General features: G+C 52.4%; 1 protein-coding gene across 4 annotated transcripts in view; it reads left to right on the top strand.

The window, feature by feature from the left end:
- Positions 1 to 19,461, top strand: part of LOC119846720 (opioid-binding protein/cell adhesion molecule homolog) — a 703,383-nt gene that overhangs the window by 661,941 nt on the left and 21,981 nt on the right. For 2 of the 4 annotated variants that reach the window (XM_043500833.1, XM_038380746.2), the window contains 4 exons: positions 5,685 to 5,819; positions 9,071 to 9,191; positions 10,215 to 10,366; positions 12,034 to 12,060. In XM_043500833.1, the coding sequence (XP_043356768.1) occupies positions 5,685 to 5,819; positions 9,071 to 9,191; positions 10,215 to 10,366; positions 12,034 to 12,060 (435 nt within the window). The remainder of the gene's footprint in view (positions 1 to 5,684; positions 5,820 to 9,070; positions 9,192 to 10,214; positions 10,367 to 12,033; positions 12,061 to 19,461) is intronic. The other 2 variants (XM_038380749.2, XM_038380747.2) reach the window with 1 other exon arrangement.

Here is a 19,461-nt window from a genome sequence, read left to right as displayed (position 1 = left end):
TACCCGCATGGCCCCAGAGTATGCCAACATTTTTATGGCTGACTTAGAACAACGCTTCCTCAGCTCTCGTCTCCTAATGCCCCTTCTCTACTTGCACTACATTGATGACATCTTCATCATCTGGACCCATGGAAAAGACGCCCTTGAGGAATTCCACCAGGATTTCAACAATTTCCATCCCACCATCAACCTCAGCCTGGACCAGTCCACACAAGAGATCCACTTCCTGGACACTACGGTGCTAATAAGCGATGGTCACATAAACACCACCCTATATCGGAAACCTACTGACCGCTATTCCTACCTATATGCCTCTAGCTTTCATCCAGATCATACCACACGATCCATTGTCTACAGCCAAGCTCTACGATATAACCGCATTTGCTCCAACCCCTCAGACAGAGACAAACACCTACAAGATCTCTATCATGCATTCCTACAACTACAATACCCACCTGCTGAAGTGAAGAAACAGATTGCCAGAGCCAGAAGAGTACCCAGAAGTCACCTACTACAGGACAGGCCCAACAAAGAAAGTAACAGAACGCCACTAGCCATCACCTTCAGCCCCCAACTAAAGCCTCTCCAACGCATCATCAAGGATCTACAACCTATCCTGAAGGACGACCCATCACTCTCACAGATCTTGGGAGACAGGCCAGTCCTTGCTTACAGACAGCCCCCCAACATGAAGCAAATACACACCAGCAACCACACACCACACAACAGAACCACTAACCCAGGAACCTATCCTTGCAACAAAATCCGTTGCCAACTCTGTCCACATATCTATTCAGGGGACACCATCATAGGGCCTAATCACATCAGCCACACTATCAGAGGCTCGTTCACCTGCGCGTCTACCAATGTGATATATGCCATCATGTGCCAGCAATGCCCCTCTGCCATGTACATTGGTCAAACTGGACAGTCTCTACGTAAAAGAATAAATGGACACAAATCAGACGTCAAGAATTATAACATTCAAAAACCAGTTGGAGAACACTTCAATCTCTCCGGTCACTCGATTACAGACCTGAGGGTGGCTATTCTTCAACAAAAAAACTTCAAAAACAGACTCCAACGAGAGACTGCTGAATTGGAATTAATTTGCAAACTGGATACAATTAATTTAGGCTTGAATAGAGACTGAGAATGGATGAGTCATTACACAAAGTAAAACATGTTATTTCTCCCCCCCACCCCGCCCGCCCCCCACTGTTCCTCAGATATTCTTGTTAACTGCTGGAAATAGCCTACCTTGCTTGTCACCAAGAAAGGTTTTCCTCTTTTTCCCCCCCTGCCGCTGGTGATGGCTTATCTTAAGTGATCACTCTCCTTACAGTATGTATGATAAACCCTTTGTTTCATGTTCTCTGTGTGTGTATATCAATCTCCCCTCTGTATTTTCCACCAAATGCATCCGATGAAGTGAGCTGTAGCTCACGAAAGCTTATGCTCAAATAAATTTGTTAGTCTCTAAGGTGCCACAAGTACTCCTTTTCTTTTTGCGAATACAGACTAACATGGCTGCTACTCTGAAACCAATCTAAATAAGTTACTGGGACCTGCCCGCTCCCCACCCCATCCCTGGCCACATGGCTGGAGAGATCGTCTCTCTCCTCTCCCACCCTGTGCCACATTGCTGGAGCTCTTGAGCTTGATCCCCTGCACTGGTTCTCCATGAGAATGAAAGGCTCTGTCTCCTCCCGGCCTGTAACTGTTGACCTTTCGGGCACTTTGGCACAGCCCACCTGCATGAGAGAGTATCAGAGGAGGCAGGGTGCTGGCGACTAGCAGCGGGTGTGGATGGGAATGCTTGTCTGTGGCAGGGCATGTCTCCACGTTTCTTCTAAGGAGGGCAGGGTCATACGTATTGTGTACCCGAATCTTCTCCTCCTCCTCCCAGAGTAACAGCTCCCATCACAGTCACACATTGGCTTTAGGTTTACCTTGCGGCTCTGGGAAAGGAGACAGAGCACCCGGGCAGCAGCAGGAGGGTGTGGTGGTGGGGGGGGGGAGTTCGTGAGCAGCAGGGAGGGGAACTCTGCAAAGCCCAGTCACAGCTGCTGCAGTCAGAGATGCTCACGCTCATCCCACACCCCAGACAAAGAGTCTCCTCTTGTGCCGCCAGCCAGCAGGATGCTGACCCCAGGGCGCTTTCTCCAAACCAGGCTGACTTCAGCACAATCCAATCACGGGGATTAATTAAGGCGAAATGAAACCGTGGGTTTATCACATTTTTCATTAACTCCGGCGTGGTGGCGACGTCTCCGGCACCCAACAGGGATGAAATGCACAGCAGTTCCCGGCCCCGCACTTAATTAGAGAGGGGAATCTGCTCCTCCATTGCAGCAATTAGATGCCCAAACGGGGAGGAGAGGGCAGATGGCTGGTAGCTTGGAGAGCCCCCCCCGCACCCCAACATCCCTCTCTCCCCTCCTTCAGCCCCCACAAACCCTGCCTTCCCCCTCTCACCTCACTGCGTCTATCTCCACCGCTGTGCCCCCTTTTAGGCCTCTGTAGTCGTGCCCCCCAAGGCATCTCCCTTGTCACATTGCATCAGGTACCTTAGCAGAGGAAGTGCAAGTTGTTGTTGGCGCTAAACTCAGGATGACAACAACCCGGGCTCTCCAGAATAGTGCATATCTGGGCGAGAGGCATAAAGGCCCCTGTTCGGCAGTGCTGCAGAATGCCGGATGCTGGGCTTGGACAACAGGGGATGGATCGCTTGAGGATTGGCCTGTTCCGTTCATTCACTTTGACACTGCTGGCACTGGCCACTGTCAGAAGAATGCATCCGATGAAGTGAGCTGTAGCTCACGAAAGCTTATGCTCTAATAAATTTGTTAGTCTCTAAGGTGCCACAAGTACTCCTTTTCTTTTTGCGAATACAGACTAACACGGCTGCTACTCTGAAACCTGTCAGAAGACAGGATACAGAGCTCTATGGACCATTGGTCTGACCCAGTAGGGCCGTACTTAGGATGAAAGGGAAGGCTGCAGCCAGCAGGCTCTGTGCTTCCCTTTTTCTGTCATGCTTCTGGGTCATGCTTCACCTCAGAGACCTTCTTGCTGAAGGGCCTCAAGTGGTTCAAGGAGAGGCCTTAGAGGGCATCACTTGGGTAGGGTGACCAGATGTCCTGATTTTATAGGGACAGTCCCGATATTTGGGGCTTTTTCTTATATAGGCTCCTATTACCCCCTCACCCCCTTCCCGATTTTTCACACTTGCTGTCTGGTCACCCTACACTTGGGTGAGATGGGAAGAGAAACTTGCACCTCTCAGGTCAGCTCTCCTCAACAGGTGTCTGCTTGGGAGCGGAGGGGGTAGCTGGAGGGAGGCGTTAGTCATGCAGCGTTAGACCGGCTAGAGTCTAATGGATTTAATACTGGAGACCAATGAGCAGCGCAAGGCACCAGTGACCTTTGTTTATCCTAAGGGAGGCTGGGGCCCTGCTTCGCATCAGTCAGTCAGTGAGGCAGGGATGAGCCATGTGCTGCAAAGCACCAAGTGGCACATTCTGGTTCAGCCCCGTCCCTGAGAGACCCCAGCGTATTTGTTATACAGCCAGACACGGGGGGCATGGCGCGTGACCCGGCGTGCGCTGGCCGCTCTGCCGCAGCAGATCCCGGCTCCGGCGTGACCCCCACCACTTCATGATTGATGGCCCCATGTCTGTCACGCAGCCTCCGTCTGAGCGCACCCATTTGTATCCTTGTAGATCCTTATCTCTCTAATGTAGCGAGCTGGGCTTATCTCTTCCCAAGGCTCCTTCTCCACAGAAAGAAATCACCTTGGTTATTTATGTATTTCTGTCGCTGGCTCGTCGAATCTATTTTCTTTCGCTCCCAATCATCTTTTATAGAGATTGCTGGGCAGATAGGCTGGGTCCATAATGACCCCAGGATTATGGGATCATTACAAAGAAGACTCACTTACAAAGTGTCGTCGTCACTCATCCACTTTATCTTTTCCCCCCATTATTATTTTTTCGTCTTCCCACTCCACCGTCCCCAGCTCACACTCTGTGACTTTCCCTCTCTGGGGATGGTTTTGTCTTCCAAGCAAGGAGGTTTTGCAGTCAATAGTGTTATTTCCTGGCTTGAAACGCTTGGCATTGCTGGTGTTAATGTCAGCAAAGTGTGCTGGAGCTGTAGTAAGGGCAGTGATTCTTGTATGTGGTTTTGTGTCTAATATTTATATTCTGGCATATGAAAATGATTGTGCAGTGATCTCTTATGCTTTGATCCTTACAGGTTAAACTCAGACAGGCTTGGTCAGTGTTTGGGGATGTGATATTATTTCAGTAGACGCTTCTCCCAGTCTCTGGCATACATTTTTCCTACCCCACCAACCAGTTTCGCACAGCTGCTTTGAAAAGGTCTGGAACTGAAATAGCAGTCGGGGGCTGCAAATCAGGAAGGAAGTGCAGTGGCAAAGCTCTGTGCATGTGTGTGTTATGCCTGGGATAGCAGGGGGTATTTCAGCTGAGTCTTGGGGGTCCTGGCAGAGAAACGTGGAGAATCATAGAATCATAGAAGATTAGGGTTGGAAGAGACCTCAGGAGGTATCTAGTCCAACCCCCTGCTCAAAGGAGGACCAACCCCAACTAAATCATCCCAGCCAACAGTTGCACAATATATGGATGGCAGAGCTGGGAGTAGAATCCAGGAGACCTGACTCCCAGTCCCATTTGTTCACCAAGAGACCATTTGTTAATAATAATTTAGTCCCCAACCCCCAAAACAATGGAAAGGGTTTTTTTGATGGGGGAGAGACACCTGCCCATGCAAAACTGGGAACCCAAACTCAACAGCAAGGTGCTAAGGAATGACCATGGGAAATGATACTGAGTGGTTTAATATCACTGCCCCAGCGGATTGAAATGCAGAACAGGGAGCAAACCGCATAAATGGCAACAAGTTGAGGAGCTCTTCACATGTATTTCAGGTATAATAATCAGTGGCATTGTCAATAGAACAGATTAGGGTTATTTTACAATATGGGATAGATTCTGTGCTGCAGCTCATGACATATGCAGCATGGACAGCGCAGCCCAAAGGGAAAGGGTTGGCTTTGCTTCTGCACTGCTTTGGGAACAACATGTCCCCTAGGATAAATTTGAGCAGCTCCTGGGGTTGTAGCCTTCCCAGAGCTGCCGGTGGTTCATGCATCGGCCCAGAATAGCTGTAGCCCAAAGCACTGTGGCTGCTCCCCCGCCTAACCCAAATGTGACCCCAGCCATGCCCCAACATGCTTACATTGGTCCTGGCACTGCTCCAGCCTGGAGGAGTTGTTCTTTGCCCCTTGCAGCTCATGCAGCACCCCTATATGCTTCTGGAGCCAGAGCTGGGGAGACTCAGTCCCAGGGTTCTTATGTAGGCAATAATGTTTTACAATGAAGGACCACCAGGATTTTACCTCTTTTACAGCTGCAGTGAGATATGGCCCCTGGAGTCCTGTGGGTGTTACAGAGAGCCTGATTCTAATCCCAGATAAACCAGACTAATCCTGAGTTAAACCCCCTGAAGCCCCCAGATTTACCCCAATGTAACCGATCCAGATCAGGCCTATAGGTCGCCATTCCATCAAACCATCAGATTTTATTCCCAGTGACCAGTGGGAGTGGAGGTGGCAGGCTGGTGGGTTGATCTTTCCATTTGCACCTTCTCCCTTGCAGGCCGGGGTTTTGTGAGCGAAGATGAGTACTTGGAGATCTCTGGGATTACCCGGGATCAGTCCGGGGAGTACGAGTGCAGCGCTGTCAATGACGTGGCCGCTCCAGATATCCGGAGAGTAAAAGTCACCGTAAACTGTAAGTAGGGCACGACTCTACATGACACACTCCCTGATCCCGCCTCCTGGCTTCAGACAACACTGGGCTCAGGCTAGTTGTGGGGACTTTTCACACAGATCATTTTGGCTTTTACCCTACCTGAACACTGGGGGCTGTAATGTAGTCTGCTTAGAGTTCCACAACTTCCTATTCTATTCTGTTCTGTATACCATACCATCGAAGGGTACGTCTACATTTCAAGCTAAAGGTGTAATTCTCAACTGAGGGAGACATGCCCATACCAGCTCCCATCAAGCTAGCATGCTAGTAATAAAGTGTAGCCATGGCAGTCCGAATGCCGGGAGGGGCTAGTTGCTGGAGTATGATCCCATCCAAGGCACTGGGCACGTACTCAGGGTGGCTAGTCTCTCCTGCTACTCCCACCAACATGGCTGCACTCTATTTTTAGCATGCAAGCTGGATCAGAGCTAGTACAATTCCCAGCTGAAGGAGACATACATATATCCCTGGCTCAGAGTGCTGATGTACCCTGAGTGGGGACGGCTGCTCCTGAAGTGTGACTTTCCTTTCCCTACCTGCCGGTGTTGGGATCCAAGGGTCTTGATTCTTCACCACTTTGTAGGGGTCTAGAAAATGATGAAAGGCACAAGATGATGGGGAAACAGAGCTGAGATCCTAGTGTTCCAGTGCCGGCTGGGGTGTGTGTGTGTGTTAGAACAGCAGAACTATAACCATAAACTCCTGAGAAAAAATAAAGCAGATAACATCTATGTCAGCATCCCTTAAAGACTATTTATAGCTGGAACATAAATGGTAATACCTTTTTCCTGAGGAGCAATTCAGGGGGGAAAAAATCTCTAGTGGCTCACCACACACAGTGCACATTAAATATCCTTCCCTTTAGGAAGGAGCTTGTAGAGTTTTTATATCCACTAAATTGCTATAAGAAAATCACATATATACATTTCATTAAGCTTAAAGCATTTACATCTTAGGACAATTTGTTCTTTAGAAGCATGGTTAGGAATTTAGAGCCCAGACGATTTAAAGACTTCAGATGACGTGCCAAGGTGCCAAGGCAGAAAAGCTGGAGTGACAAAGCTTGTCGGCATTTCAGGAATTACTCGAATTCTTTTGCGCCTCTGGGAAGCTTAAAAAACTTAAAAAGAAAAGGAGTACTTGTGGCACCTTAGAGACTAACAAATTTATTTGAGCATAAGCTTTCGTGAGCTACAGCTCACTTCATCGGATGCATTCGGTGGAAAATAGTGAGTAGTGAGCTGTAGCTCACGAAAGCTTATGCTCAAATAAATTTGTTAGTCTCTAAGTTGCCACAAGTACTCCTTTTCTTTTTTGCAGTATTTTCCACCGAATGCATCCAATGAAGTGAGTTGTAGCTCACAAAAGCTTATGCTCAAATAAATTTGTTAGTCTCTAAGGTGCCACAAGTACTCCCTTTCTTTTTTGCGAATACAGATTAACACGGCTGCTACTCTGAAACCTTAAAAAAAACTGAGTATTTTAGGGATGAAGGGCTGCATCTACTCCTCTGCTACCTGGTGCTCTTTTCTTTTTCAGTCAGGGTTCCTCTGTTGTAATCCTCTTCACACCTGACACAAGGAGAAGTGGGTTTAGCAGAGATGGGTGAAACTGGAGCGGTCGGTCTATTCTTTGAGCGTACAAAACCAGGATTGGTTTGGCTCAGGGTTACACTTTATAGCGACCCTTCCAGGTGCAGGGGAGAGGCAAGACTTTGCATACATTGTTCAGGCTTTGGATCATCACTCCAAACTCGTCTTTTTGTCTAGGTCTTACACAGGTGTTGGCCTGTTTGTAAATTTCTCGGCACAACAGAATGGGTTTAAAAGATGCAGAGCTACTTAGAAACCAGGGAATTTTCCCAATCAGATTAGAAGAACTTTAAAGTAAGCCCACTCGGGGGTGCAAACTACATGGTTATGAATCAGAGGAGTCCTGAAGGAAGGATAGAGCCTTGTGCCTTCAAAGTGACCCTATTTAGGGGATTCATCCAATCCGCATCCAAAGGTGGGATTAGGGACATCAGGGACAGCACCCTACAATGGAGCTTCTCTTCTCATTCTGCAGGCTCCTAGTTTCCATCCTGTGTATGTGGTATCTCCTTTGTGAAATGTGTGTTTCCCACAGTCATGTGGTCTGGGGCAGATGGTGGGAGGACCAGAGGTTCAATGTGTATCTGAATTGACACTTGGCATCCACCTTATTCATTTCTGAATGACCTAGTGCTGACTTGGCTACCCTGGGCCTGAATCTTTCTCTCTGTCCCCAGAGCAAGAGATGGGGCATGGGTAGCAATAGTCCAATCATCTACGTTGCCCTACCAATGTGACCCAGTGTTGATTCGGCGAGGGGGCGAGAGGAGACTTTGGTCTCCCTGGCCGTTTCTGCCTTTGGTTGCTTTACTGAGACTGCTCACAAGGGGTCCAATGAGTGTTGCTCGTAGTGCAGGAGGTCACTATGTGGTCCTCTGCCCTTCTAAGACATCTCATTTCATGACGGCCGACAAACAGCTCTTAGATGCCGAATCTCTCGACTGTCCCATGTTGGCCAGATATTGGCCATTTTTACGGGGAGGGGTGACCACGTTGTGCTGGGACTGTCCCCCTCTGCTGGATGGGGCATACTTGCTGCCAGCCCCACCATCTCAGCTCTCTAAGCTGTCCTAGCTTTCGGTCAAGCTCCCCCACCACCAGCTGGGCTCAGAGGCGGGGTGGCTCCTTTTGTCCCTGCTCACACATGGCTTTTCCCTCTTGCTATGAGCCCTATTTCCACCCTGCCCCAACACAATTAGGGGTGCTGTGTCCCCACCCCACGTGGGAAAGGAGAGCCCCAGAGGTAAATGGGGGAGAGCACAGGCCAAAGGGGGGAGATGAGGGGTGGAAGGAGAGACAGGAGAAAGAAGATGGCTCAGGGGTGGGTTGAGAAGGGAAGGGGAAAGATGCTGAGCAAAGCAATGGCAATCAATTGTGTGTCCTTTATATGAAGCGTCAGTGCCTAATGCTGCCTCTCATGGGGGTGGATCTGTGCCCCCCCAACCCTGCCATTCCAGGAGGGCACAGCCTAGACTGGGTTCCAGCCAGCTTCATAACGACATGGCTCCACATCCCCTCACCGCTCCCCACGTCTCTCTGAGCCCAGCTTGTGCTCGGGATCCGGAGCCCCTCCCAGCAGCAGTACTGTATCCGGGGGCCCCAGCCCTTCCTCCGGAATAACGTCCCTTTGCTCTGCAGACCCACCGTATATCTCCAACGCCAAGAACACTGGCGCCTCGGTGGGCCAGAAGGGAATCTTGCGCTGTGAGGCCTCCGCCGTCCCTGTTGCAGAATTTCAGTGGTTTAAAGAAGAAACCAGGTACCTAAACAAGCTGCCAGGGCCTGGCAGATCCCAGGCTGCGTTCTTGGCACGGATGGGGAGCGCTGAATTCCATGGGTCAGGATGGCCATCTGTCAGCACGGGAAGGAGAGAGAATTACACCTCATTTTAATATATTTATGGGGGGGGGAGATCTTGTTGCAGACGTCTCTTTAAGTAAAGGATCCTGTGGGAGGCACATCGGGATCTGCAATTAAAACATCCAGGTCCCAAATCTCACAGTTGTGTTTAGCTAGTAAAGGAAGGGCTTTCTCCATAGCATAACAGGAGGAGCCTTTGCCCTGAGGCTGTTTCAGAAGGGAGGGGAGGGGAATGCTAACCTGGTGTAAGCTCCTGGGATGACTCGGTGTGGACGTCAGAGAGAGATTCAGGGTATGTCTACTCGGGAACGGGATGTGGAATTTTTAGCTCAGGTGGACCTACCCCTGCTAGCTCTGATCAAGCCAGCATGCTAAAAATAGAAGTGTTGCTGCAGGTCAAGGGGATGCTGTAACCACTCCAAATAGAGTCCCATCTGAAACCCAGGCTAAATACTCAGGCACCTAGCCCATCCCAGCACCCCGTGCTGCCCCAGTGACACTGCAGCATTTAGCAGTCTGGCTTGAGCAGAGCTAGCATGGGTGTCTACATCTCGGCTGGAAATTAAACCTCCTGCTCCAATGTAGAAGAACCCTCAGTGATGGCCTGGTCTGGGAGTCCCCTTAGCTGGAAGAACTTTCTCAATAACCTGGCAGAAAATATCCAGGACTGGGGAACCTTCAGGAGCAGGGGGAGTCTTTGGGGCAGTGGCATAGCTCCGCTAAAATGAGGAAAGCTACTCCGCTTTAGACCAGCCGAGGAGCTAGCCCAGTGTCTTGGTGACAGCCAGCTGGGAAGTCCTGATTTGGGGACTGGTGGGGCTTTCCCCACTAACCTAGATATAGGTGGTGGGACTGCATGCAGATGGGAATTGATCACTCCTGTCATTGGGGGGCCCGGCCCTTCGTCTTTCTCGCCCCGCAGATTAGCCAATGGGCTGGATGGAGTGAGAATCGAGAACAAAGGTCGAATGTCCACGCTGACCTTCTTCAATGTCTCTGAGAAGGATTACGGCAACTACACCTGCGTGGCCACTAACAAGCTGGGGAACACCAATGCCAGTATAATTCTGTACGGTAGGTATGAGGGGCTGAGTCTGTGCTTTGTGAGGAGACGCTGCCGGTACTGACGGAGGGAGCTGGATAACCACCAAGCCTTGTAAAGGGTGGAATTCAACTCCCTGCAAAGTGCCAGTCCAAGCCTGTTGGCACCCTACTTTCAGGGCTTACATGGCATAGACCTTTGTTGGGTCCTCTGGGGGAGAGTGAATCTGAATGTCGCCTGCAGCGAGGTGTGAGGCAAAACAAGAGAAGGGATGTTACCACAGCAATGAACCCACCATCCTGAGGAAATGGACTCTGGCCATTTAATTCAGTGCTTCCTCCTCATGTCCAAGCTGCAAATAAACGAGGCCCTTATGCTTAGAAGAACCCGGCCCTGCTTGTTCACTGATGGACACAGATGTATACCGCTAGCAGCTGAGTATTAAAGGGAGCCGTTTTCTCTTTCTGTGAGCAAAATGTGATGTCACCTCACCAATGAGTGTGCTTCACTCCCCCCCGCCCCAACGATGATATTTAATCTAAAGCCTCGTGTCTCCAAAGCACTGTACAAACATGAAGACTCCTCCCAGCACTTCTCTGAAGTAGGCAGGCACTGTCATCTGCATTTTACAGATAGTAAACTGAGGCATTCAGTGAGTACATATGAGTGGTTAGGAGTCAGTGGCTGAGCTGGGGTTAGGTAAGCGTGGCTCTCAGTCCCAGACTACGCTGCCTTGGGAAAGAGATCTGGTCCCCTTGCCAGGAAAAGGAAAGCAGACCCTTCCATACCTGTGTGGTGGTCTCTGTCTTAGTTCTGCATCTAACTAAACCGCTTCCACCTTCACGCCCATGCCTCCAAAATGCCACCTCCAGGGTCACAGTCCTTGCCAGCCGACCTGTTCAGTATTTTCTCAGGGCAATGCAGTGTGTGGGCCCAGGGGTCAGAGACATTGCTCTGCCAGGGCCTCCCTTTAAAGCCAGGGTTGCATTCTGCAAAACCGATGTGTCACACAGTGGAGGGATTCATGTTTATTGTGTCCTAGTCCCTCCTAGATTGCTGGCTGTTGAGTTCACCTGGCATCTGAAAATCTAGTCGTGTACTCTCCCTTTGCCTCAGCCCCAGTCATTGTGATCCCATGTACTTATCTGATATTTGTTCTGACACCCAAGGCCGAATAGGATATAGCTTCCTCTGCACCAGACTCTCATCACTGGGGGCTTTTCTACACATGGGGTTATCCCAGAATAACTATTCTCAAATAACTCCATGTGTGGACACTCTTATTCTGAAATAAGATTGCCTTGGTCCTGTGTAGCTTCATCCATTTTCAAATTGGATTAAGCTAAACCAGAACAAAGCTTGCTTATTCTGAAATAAGTATGTCCACGCACAGAGTTATTAAGGAATAGCTATTGTGCTTTAAATTCACAGCCTCCCTTAATCTGAATTATCTTTCAAATGTAGACAAGTAAATGTGAGTTGGGATGTACAGAGAGAGACGCTGTCATTTTTCCCGATGGTAACCACACTTCCTGTCTGTCCTGTGTAACCATGTCAGCGGCATGCACATTATTATCAGTGTGTACTCACCTTTCTAATGACCATTTTTTCATCAACTGTCTGAAAACATGAACTATATATTTTCTCCCCCTCCCCTTTCTGTTCTCTCTCTGTCTGTCTCCATTGTCCTCTGTTTTAGAAATAAGTGAACCCACAGCACTGACAGGTTGGTACAGCATGTTCCTCCCTTCATTTGCTTGCAACACCCAGACGCCTTTGCCTCGTAGGCTTGTTACGAATGATGATTGACTGCTACATCAGCCCAAATGGGCAAGCATGCATAGATTTAAGGCCAGCGATCTGTTCTAAGGAAGGATGGAAGGAAGGAAAAGACCAGGCACGGATTTTTCTTCTAAGCAGGAAGGAGCCAGTTTGTATAAATACACATTAGTCACAGCCGCCTTGGTCCCATCTTTGCAGAAATCAATCCGGCAAAGTGTATTCCAGTTTCACAGACCCATGCACGGCTTTGCATTGCCGTTATTTTGGTCGGCCGTGATTGAATGAACCTCTAGTTGTTTTATATAAAGCAGAGCAAACTGAGTTATACAAATGTAACAGGGGACATGACATTCATTTGGATAACCAAAGGGTTTGGACAAATGACTATCAGTAAGTGCCAGCAATCTGCAGAGTTTATTTGATGGGCTTATGCTTTGAGATGTTCCCTGCACATGGTCAATTTCAGATCTCTGAGTGGGTGCAAATCCATTGATATCAGTGGGGCTGTACAGTTTACGCCAGGGCAGACACTTATTAGCTTTCTACATTTAAACAACTCAAAACCCTCAGGGCACATACACAGCAGAACCAATCTGAGGGCACCTCTGCCACAAGATGGTTGAGGATTTTGTCTTAAAGGTGACCTGCAAAGGGAAGCAAAGATTGGGTGTGTGCCCTTTTTTGGTTTCTTTACGATATATTTAAAAGGTGCTTGAGTTGTGGGGACACGGGAAGAAGTATGCACTTGTTTCATTTCTCCATTAGAGAGGGAGGTCTTGTTTACACTATGGCCACTGGAGAACCTGGAGGATTTGGACATCACGAGTACTGAGGAACTGAAACCTGATTAATTACTATTGTTCTTGTTTTTATTATTAAAGCTATTGAACGCAAATGTCCCACAAACAGAAGAAAAGTTCTCTTTGTTAATTATTCACTACTCCATCACCAAAGGCTGACAAAGCTTGGCAAACTTCTCTCTGAGACCCCAGCAAGTCTCAGTGAAAGCAGAGATGACCAGACTTCATATTTCTGCTACTTCTAATAGCTTCAGACAAACAAAGGAACATATGCTTGATAAATTAAATAAATATATAAGGCTGCCTTTGTACATCATAAAGACATCACAAGGTGCACACTCCTAATGTATATATTTTTCCCCTTCAGGACACCGTTAAAGGGACACTCATTTTGCGAGAAGCCCAGATTTTTAATTCGGGGTAGACTAAATCTTTATAAAATCTATGATGAATAGAAATACTCCCATTATGGGTTCATTTCAGTTCCAATGCAAACAGCTTTATGGATTTAGGGGGGTAGGGTTATTTGTAAGGTAAACCTTGCACTACTGAAGTGCTGCATGACCAGAAGAAAGTGAAGGTAAGGCAAAGCCTCCTTGCTAGGTATAATAGAGTCTGGTTTCATTGTTTCATTCTCAAACAAAGCGGCTAGGATGGAAATAAACTATAAATTTCTTTGTTTTATGTAATCGAAGGGAGTGACTATACACAATTCTGTATGTTATTAAAGTATATGATTTGTAATCAGTGTCTAGATACAGTTCCATTATCATTTCTCATTAACTCATTGTTTCTGTTCGATTCGATTCTACCCCAACTGGAGTAGTTAACTCAGCTATTTCTGTGCTGTACAGTCCCTTCCCTCCTGCAGCTCTCCTTCACTTTTGCCTCCCGAGATATAAGGCTTGGGTCCAGGTTGCTGTGCATTAATCAACAGCTGCTGCTCTTCAGCACAGCATTCCCGGCATGGGAAAGCTGCTCGAGAGGGAGAACATGAAACAGGGTGGAAGACGTTCTGGATGGAAGTGCTTTGTAAAGACACACTGCTATTGAGGAACGAGTGCCAGCCGTTACAATGAGAGACACAATATTAACGTTCAGTGCTAGTTTTGGACACGGGGGGGGAAGGGGGCGGTCACGTGCTTGAGGTCACCAATCAAATAAAGGCAATTGTTACTGCTTTGTTCTTCGCTGGATGTGTTTCTCCCGCACAAAAACCACCCCGCAATGCAGTGTGACTGGGCGGCTCTCCTCACACGCAGAGAGGGAGCATTGGGCACAGATAAGGGCGGATAGGCAGGCTCGGAGGTGGGGTCTGAGGATGACATGAGGACACCTAGGGTGTTTTGGGGGGCGGGAGTCCTCAGTGTATGGGGGCACGTATCAAAGCTAATGCAAGCACACTGGGGCGTCAGGGATATAACTATGGTGGAGGCGTGCCATGGTTCGAGGATGCCTTTAGCCTGGGGGGGGTGTGGCGGGGGCGTGTCAGGCGTGTGCTTCCATGATGCCTTTAGCCTCGGGGGCGTGTCTGTCCATGAGCCTCTCACTTCTGGGGGTGAAGCGGAGCCGTGTCGAAGTTCGAGGATGACTGTAGCCTGGGGGCATGAGAGGGGCGTGTTGGGGGCGTCATGTTTGGAGGATGCCTTTAGCCTGGGGGTGTGATGGGCGTGTCACGGGTGTGTCTGCCCATGAAGCATCTAACGTCTGGGGGTGCGGCGGAGGCGTGGCAAGGGTGTGTCATGGTTTGAGGATGCCTTTCGCCAGGGGGCATGAGAGGGGCATGACGGGGGCGTGTCAGAGGCATGTCGAGTTTCTAGCTTTCCTATAGCCTGGGGGGCGTGAAAGGGGGGTGGCGGAGCGTGGAAGAAGCATGTCGAGTTTCTAGGATTCCATTAGACTGGGGGTGTGAGAGGAGCGTGGCGAGGGTGTGTCAGGGCTGTGCCTGGCCTCGAAGCATCTGACTTCTGGGGGGGTGTGGCGGGGGTGTGTCAGAGGCGTGTTGGGGTCATGTCATGGTTTGAGGATGCCTCTAGCCTGGGGGCGTGAGAGGGGTGTGGCGGGGGCGTGTCTGCCCACAAAGTATCTAACTTCTACGGGTGTGGCGGGGGTGTGTTTATCCTGGGGGCGTGAGAGGGGCGTGTCAGTCCAAGAAGCAACTAACTTCTGGGGGTGTGCTGGGGGCGTGTCAGAGGCGTGTCATGGTTCGATGTAGCCTTTAGCCTAGGGGCCTGAAAGGGGCGTGGCGGGGGCGTTAGCCCACGATGCAACTAACTTCTGGGGGTATGGCAGGGGCGTGTCGGGGACGTGTCATGGTTCGAGGATGCCTCTAGCCTGGGGGCGTGAGAGGGGCGTGGCGGGGGCATGTCATGGTTCAAGGATGTCTCTAGCCTGGGGGCGTGAGAGGGGTGTGGCGGGGGCGTGTCTGCCCACAAAGTATCTAACTTCTGGAGGTGTGGCGGGGGTGTGTTGGGGGCATGTCATGGTTCAAGGATGACTTAACCCTGGGGGGGCGTGAGAGGGGCGTGGCGAGAGCGTGTCTGTCCACGGAGCAGCTAACATCTGGGGGTGTGGCAGGGGCGTGTCGGGGGCGTGTCATGGTTCAAGGATGCCTCTAGCCTGGGGGCGTGAGAGGGGCGTGGCGAGAGCGTGTCTGTCCACGGAGCAGCTAACTTCTGGGGGTGTGGCGGGGGCGTGTCATGGTTCGAGGATGCCTCTAGCCTGGGGCCGTGAGAGGGGCGTGTCAGCCCAAGAAACATCTAACTTCTGAGGGTGTGGCGGGGGCGTGTCGGGGGTGCGTCTGCCCATGAAGCAGCTAACCTCTGGGGGTGTGACGAGGGGGTGTCTGAGGTGTGTCATGGTTCGAGGTTGCTTTTAGCCTGGGGGCGTGAAAGGGGCATGGCGGGGCCGTGTTAGCCCTCGACGCCACTAACTTCTGGGGTTGTGGCAGGGGTGTGTCGGGGGCGTGTCATGGTTCGAGGACACCTCTAGGCTGCGGGCGTGAGAGGGACGTGTCAGTCCAAGAAGCAACTAAATTCTGGGGGCGTGTCAGAGGCGTGTCATGGTTCGAGGTTGCCTTTAGCCTGGGGGCGTGAAAGGGGCGTGGCCGGGGGCGTGTTAGCCCATGACTCAACTAACTTCTTGGGGTGCGGCAGGGGCGTGTCGGGGGCGTGTCATGGTTCAAGGATGCCTCTAGCCTGGGGGTGAGAGAGGGGTGTGGCGGGGGGGGCGTGTCTGCCCACAAAGTATCTAACTTCTGGGGGTGTGGCGGGGGCGTGTCATGGTTCGAGAATGCCTCTACCCTGGGGGTGAGAGAGGGGTGTGGCGGGGGGGTGTGTCTGCCCACAAAGTATCTAACTTCTGGGGGTGTGGCGGGGGTGTGTTGGGGGCATGTCATGGTTCAAGGATGACTTAACCCTGGGGGGCGTGAGTGGGGCATGGCAAGAGCGTGTCTGTCCATGGAGCAGCTAACTTCTGGGGGTGTGGCGGGGGCGTGGCGGGGGCGTGTCATGGTTCGAGGATGCCTCTAGCCTGGGGCCGTGAGAGGGGCGTGTCAGCCCAAGAAACATCTAACTTCTGAGGGTGTGGCGGGGGCGTGTCGGGGGGTGCGTCTGCCCACGAAGCAGCTAACCTCTGGGGGTGTGACGAGGGGGTGTCTGACGTGTGTCATGGTTCGAGGTTGCTTTTAGCCTGGGGGTGTGAAAGGGGCTTGGCGGGGGCGTGTTAGCCCTCGACGCAACTAACTTCTGGGGGTGTGGCAGGGGCGTGTCGGGGCGTGTCATGGTTCGAGGACACCTCTAGGCTGGGGGCATGAGAGGGGTGTGGCGGGGGCGTGTCATGGTTCGAGAATGCCTCTAGCCTGGGGGTGAGAGAGGGGTGTGGCGGGGGGCGTGTCTGCCCACAAAGAATCTAACTTCTGGGGGTGTTGCGGGGGTGTGTTGGGGGCATGTCATGGTTCAAGGATGACTTAACCCTGGCGTGAGTGGGGCGTGGCGAGAGAGTGTCTGTCCACGGAGCAGCTAACTTCTGGGGGTGTGGCGGGGGCGTGGAGGGGCGTGTCATGGTTCGAGGATGTCTCTAGCCTGGGGGCGTGAGAGGGGCGTGTCAGCCCAAGAAGCAACTCACTTCTGGGGGTGTGACAAGGGGGTGTCTGAGGTGTGTCATGGTTCGAGGTTGCTTTTAGCCTGGGGGCGTGAAAGGGGCGTGGCGGGGGCGTGTTAGCCCTCGACGCAACTAACTTCTGGGGGTGTGGCAGGGGCGTGTCGGGGGCGTGTCATGGTTCGAGGACACCTCTAGGCTGGAGGCGTGAGAGGGACGTGTCAGTCCAAGAAGCAACTAAATTCTGGGGGCATGTCAGAGGCGTGTCATGGTTCGAGGTTGCCTTTAGCCTGCGGGCGTGAAAGGGGCGTGGCCGGGGGCATGTTAGCCCATGACTCAACTAACTTCTGAGGGTGTGGCGGGGGCGTGTCATGGTTCAAGGATGCCTCTAGCCTGGGGGCGGGAGAGGGGTGTGGCGGGGGCGTGTCAGGTGTGTCTCTTCTCTTGACGCATCTGACTTCTAGGGGTGTGGCGGGGGCGTGTCATGGTTCGAGGATGCCTTTCGCCTGGGGCATGAGAGGGGCGTGGCAGGGGCGTGTCATGTTTCGAGGATACCTCTAGCTTGGGGGCGTGAGAGGGGCGTGTCAGGGGTGTGTCTGCGCTCGAAGCATCTGACCTCTGGGGGTGTGGCAAGGGTGTGTCGGGGGCGTGTCATGGTTCAAGGATGCCTCTAACCTGGGGGCGTGAGAGGGGCGTGGTGGGGGCATGTCAGCCCACGAAGCAACTAACTTCTGAGGGTGTGGCGGGGGCGTGTCATGGTTCGAGGATGACTTTAGCCTGGGGGCGTGAGAGGGGCATGGCGGGGGCGTGTCAGTCACGGTGCAGCTAACTTCTGGGGGTGTTTGGGGGGGGCGTATGGGGGGGCATGTCAGGGTTGTGGTTTGATAATGCTTTTAGCCTGGGGGGCATGAGAGGGGCGTGGCGGGGGCGTGTCAGGGGTGTGTCTGCCCACGAAGCAGCTATCCTCTCGGCGTGTGGCGGGGGCGTGTCGGAGGCGTGTCATGGTTCGAGGTTGTCTTTATCCTGGGGGCGTGAGAGGGGCGTGGCGGGGGCGTTAGCCCACGAAGCAACTAACATCTGGGGGTGTGGCAGCGGCGTGTCGGGGACGTGTCATGGTTCGAGGATGCCTCTAGCCTGGGGGCGTGAGAGGGGTGTGGCGGGGGCGTGTCATGGTTCGAGAATGCCTCTAGCCTGGGGCTGAGAGAGGGGTGTGGCGGGGGGCGTGTCTGCCCACAAAGAATCTAACTTCGGGGGGTGTTGCGGGGGTGTGTTGAGGGCATGTCATGGTTCAGGATGACTTAACCCTGACGTGAGTGGGGCGTGGCGAAGAGCGTGTCTGTCCATGGAGCAGCTAACTTCTGGGGGTGTTGGCGGGGGCGTGGCGGGGGCGTGTCATGGTTCGAGGATGCCTCTAGCCTGGGGGCGTGAGAGGGGCGTGTCAGGGCTGTGTCTGCTCTCGAAGCATCTGACTTCTGGGGGTGTGGCGGGGGTGTGTCGGGGGCGTGTCATGGTTCAAGGATGCCTCTATCCTGGGGGCGTGAGAGGGGCGTGGTGGGGGTATGTCAGCCCACGAAGCTACTAACTTCTGGGTGTGTGGCGGGGGCGTGTCATGGTTCGAGAATGCCTCTAGCCTGGGGGTGAGAGAGGGGTGTGGCGGGGGGCGTGTCTGCCCACAAAGTATCTAACTTCTGGGGGTGTGGCGGGGGCGTGGCGGGGGCGTGTCATGGTTCGAGGATGCCTCTAGCCTGGGGGCGTGAGAGGGGCGTGTCAGCCCAAGAAACATCTAACTTCTGAGGGTGTGGCGGGGGCGTGGGGGGGGGTGCGTCTGCCCACGAAGCAGCTAACCTCTGGGGGTGTGACGAGGGGGTGTCTGACGTGTGTCATGGTTCGAGGTTGCTTTTAGCCTGGGGGTGTGAAAGGGGCTTGGCGGGGGCGTGTTAGCCCTCGACGCAACTAACTTCTGGGGGTGTGGCAGGGGCGTGTCGGGGGCGTGTCATGGTTCGAGGACACCTCTAGGCTGGGGGCATGAGAGGGGTGTGGCGGGGGGCGTGTCATGGTTCGAGAATGCCTCTAGCCTGGGGGTGAGAGAGGGGTGTGGCGGGGGGCGTGTCTGCCCACAAAGAATCTAACTTCTGGGGGTGTTGCGGGGGTTTGTTGGGGGCATGTCATGGTTCAAGGATGACTTAACCCTGGCGTGAGTGGGGCGTGGCGAGAGAGTGTCTGTCCACGGAGCAGCTAACTTCTGGGGGTGTGGCGGGGGCGTGGAGGGGCGTGTCATGGTTCGAGGAGGTCTCTAGCCTGGGGGCGTGAGAGGGGCGTGTCAGCCCAAGAAGCAACTCACTTCTGGGGGTGTGACAAGGGGGTGTCTGAGGTGTGTCATGGTTCGAGGTTGCTTTTAGCCTGGGGGCGTGAACGGGGCGTGGCGGGGGCGTGTTAGCCCTCGACGC

This window comes from Dermochelys coriacea, chromosome 22 (genome assembly GCF_009764565.3).
Source record: "Dermochelys coriacea isolate rDerCor1 chromosome 22, rDerCor1.pri.v4, whole genome shotgun sequence".
Taxonomy (NCBI): Eukaryota; Metazoa; Chordata; order Testudines; family Dermochelyidae; genus Dermochelys; species Dermochelys coriacea.
Note: the sequence above shows the minus strand (reverse complement) of the source record. Positions and strands in the feature narration are given on the sequence as shown.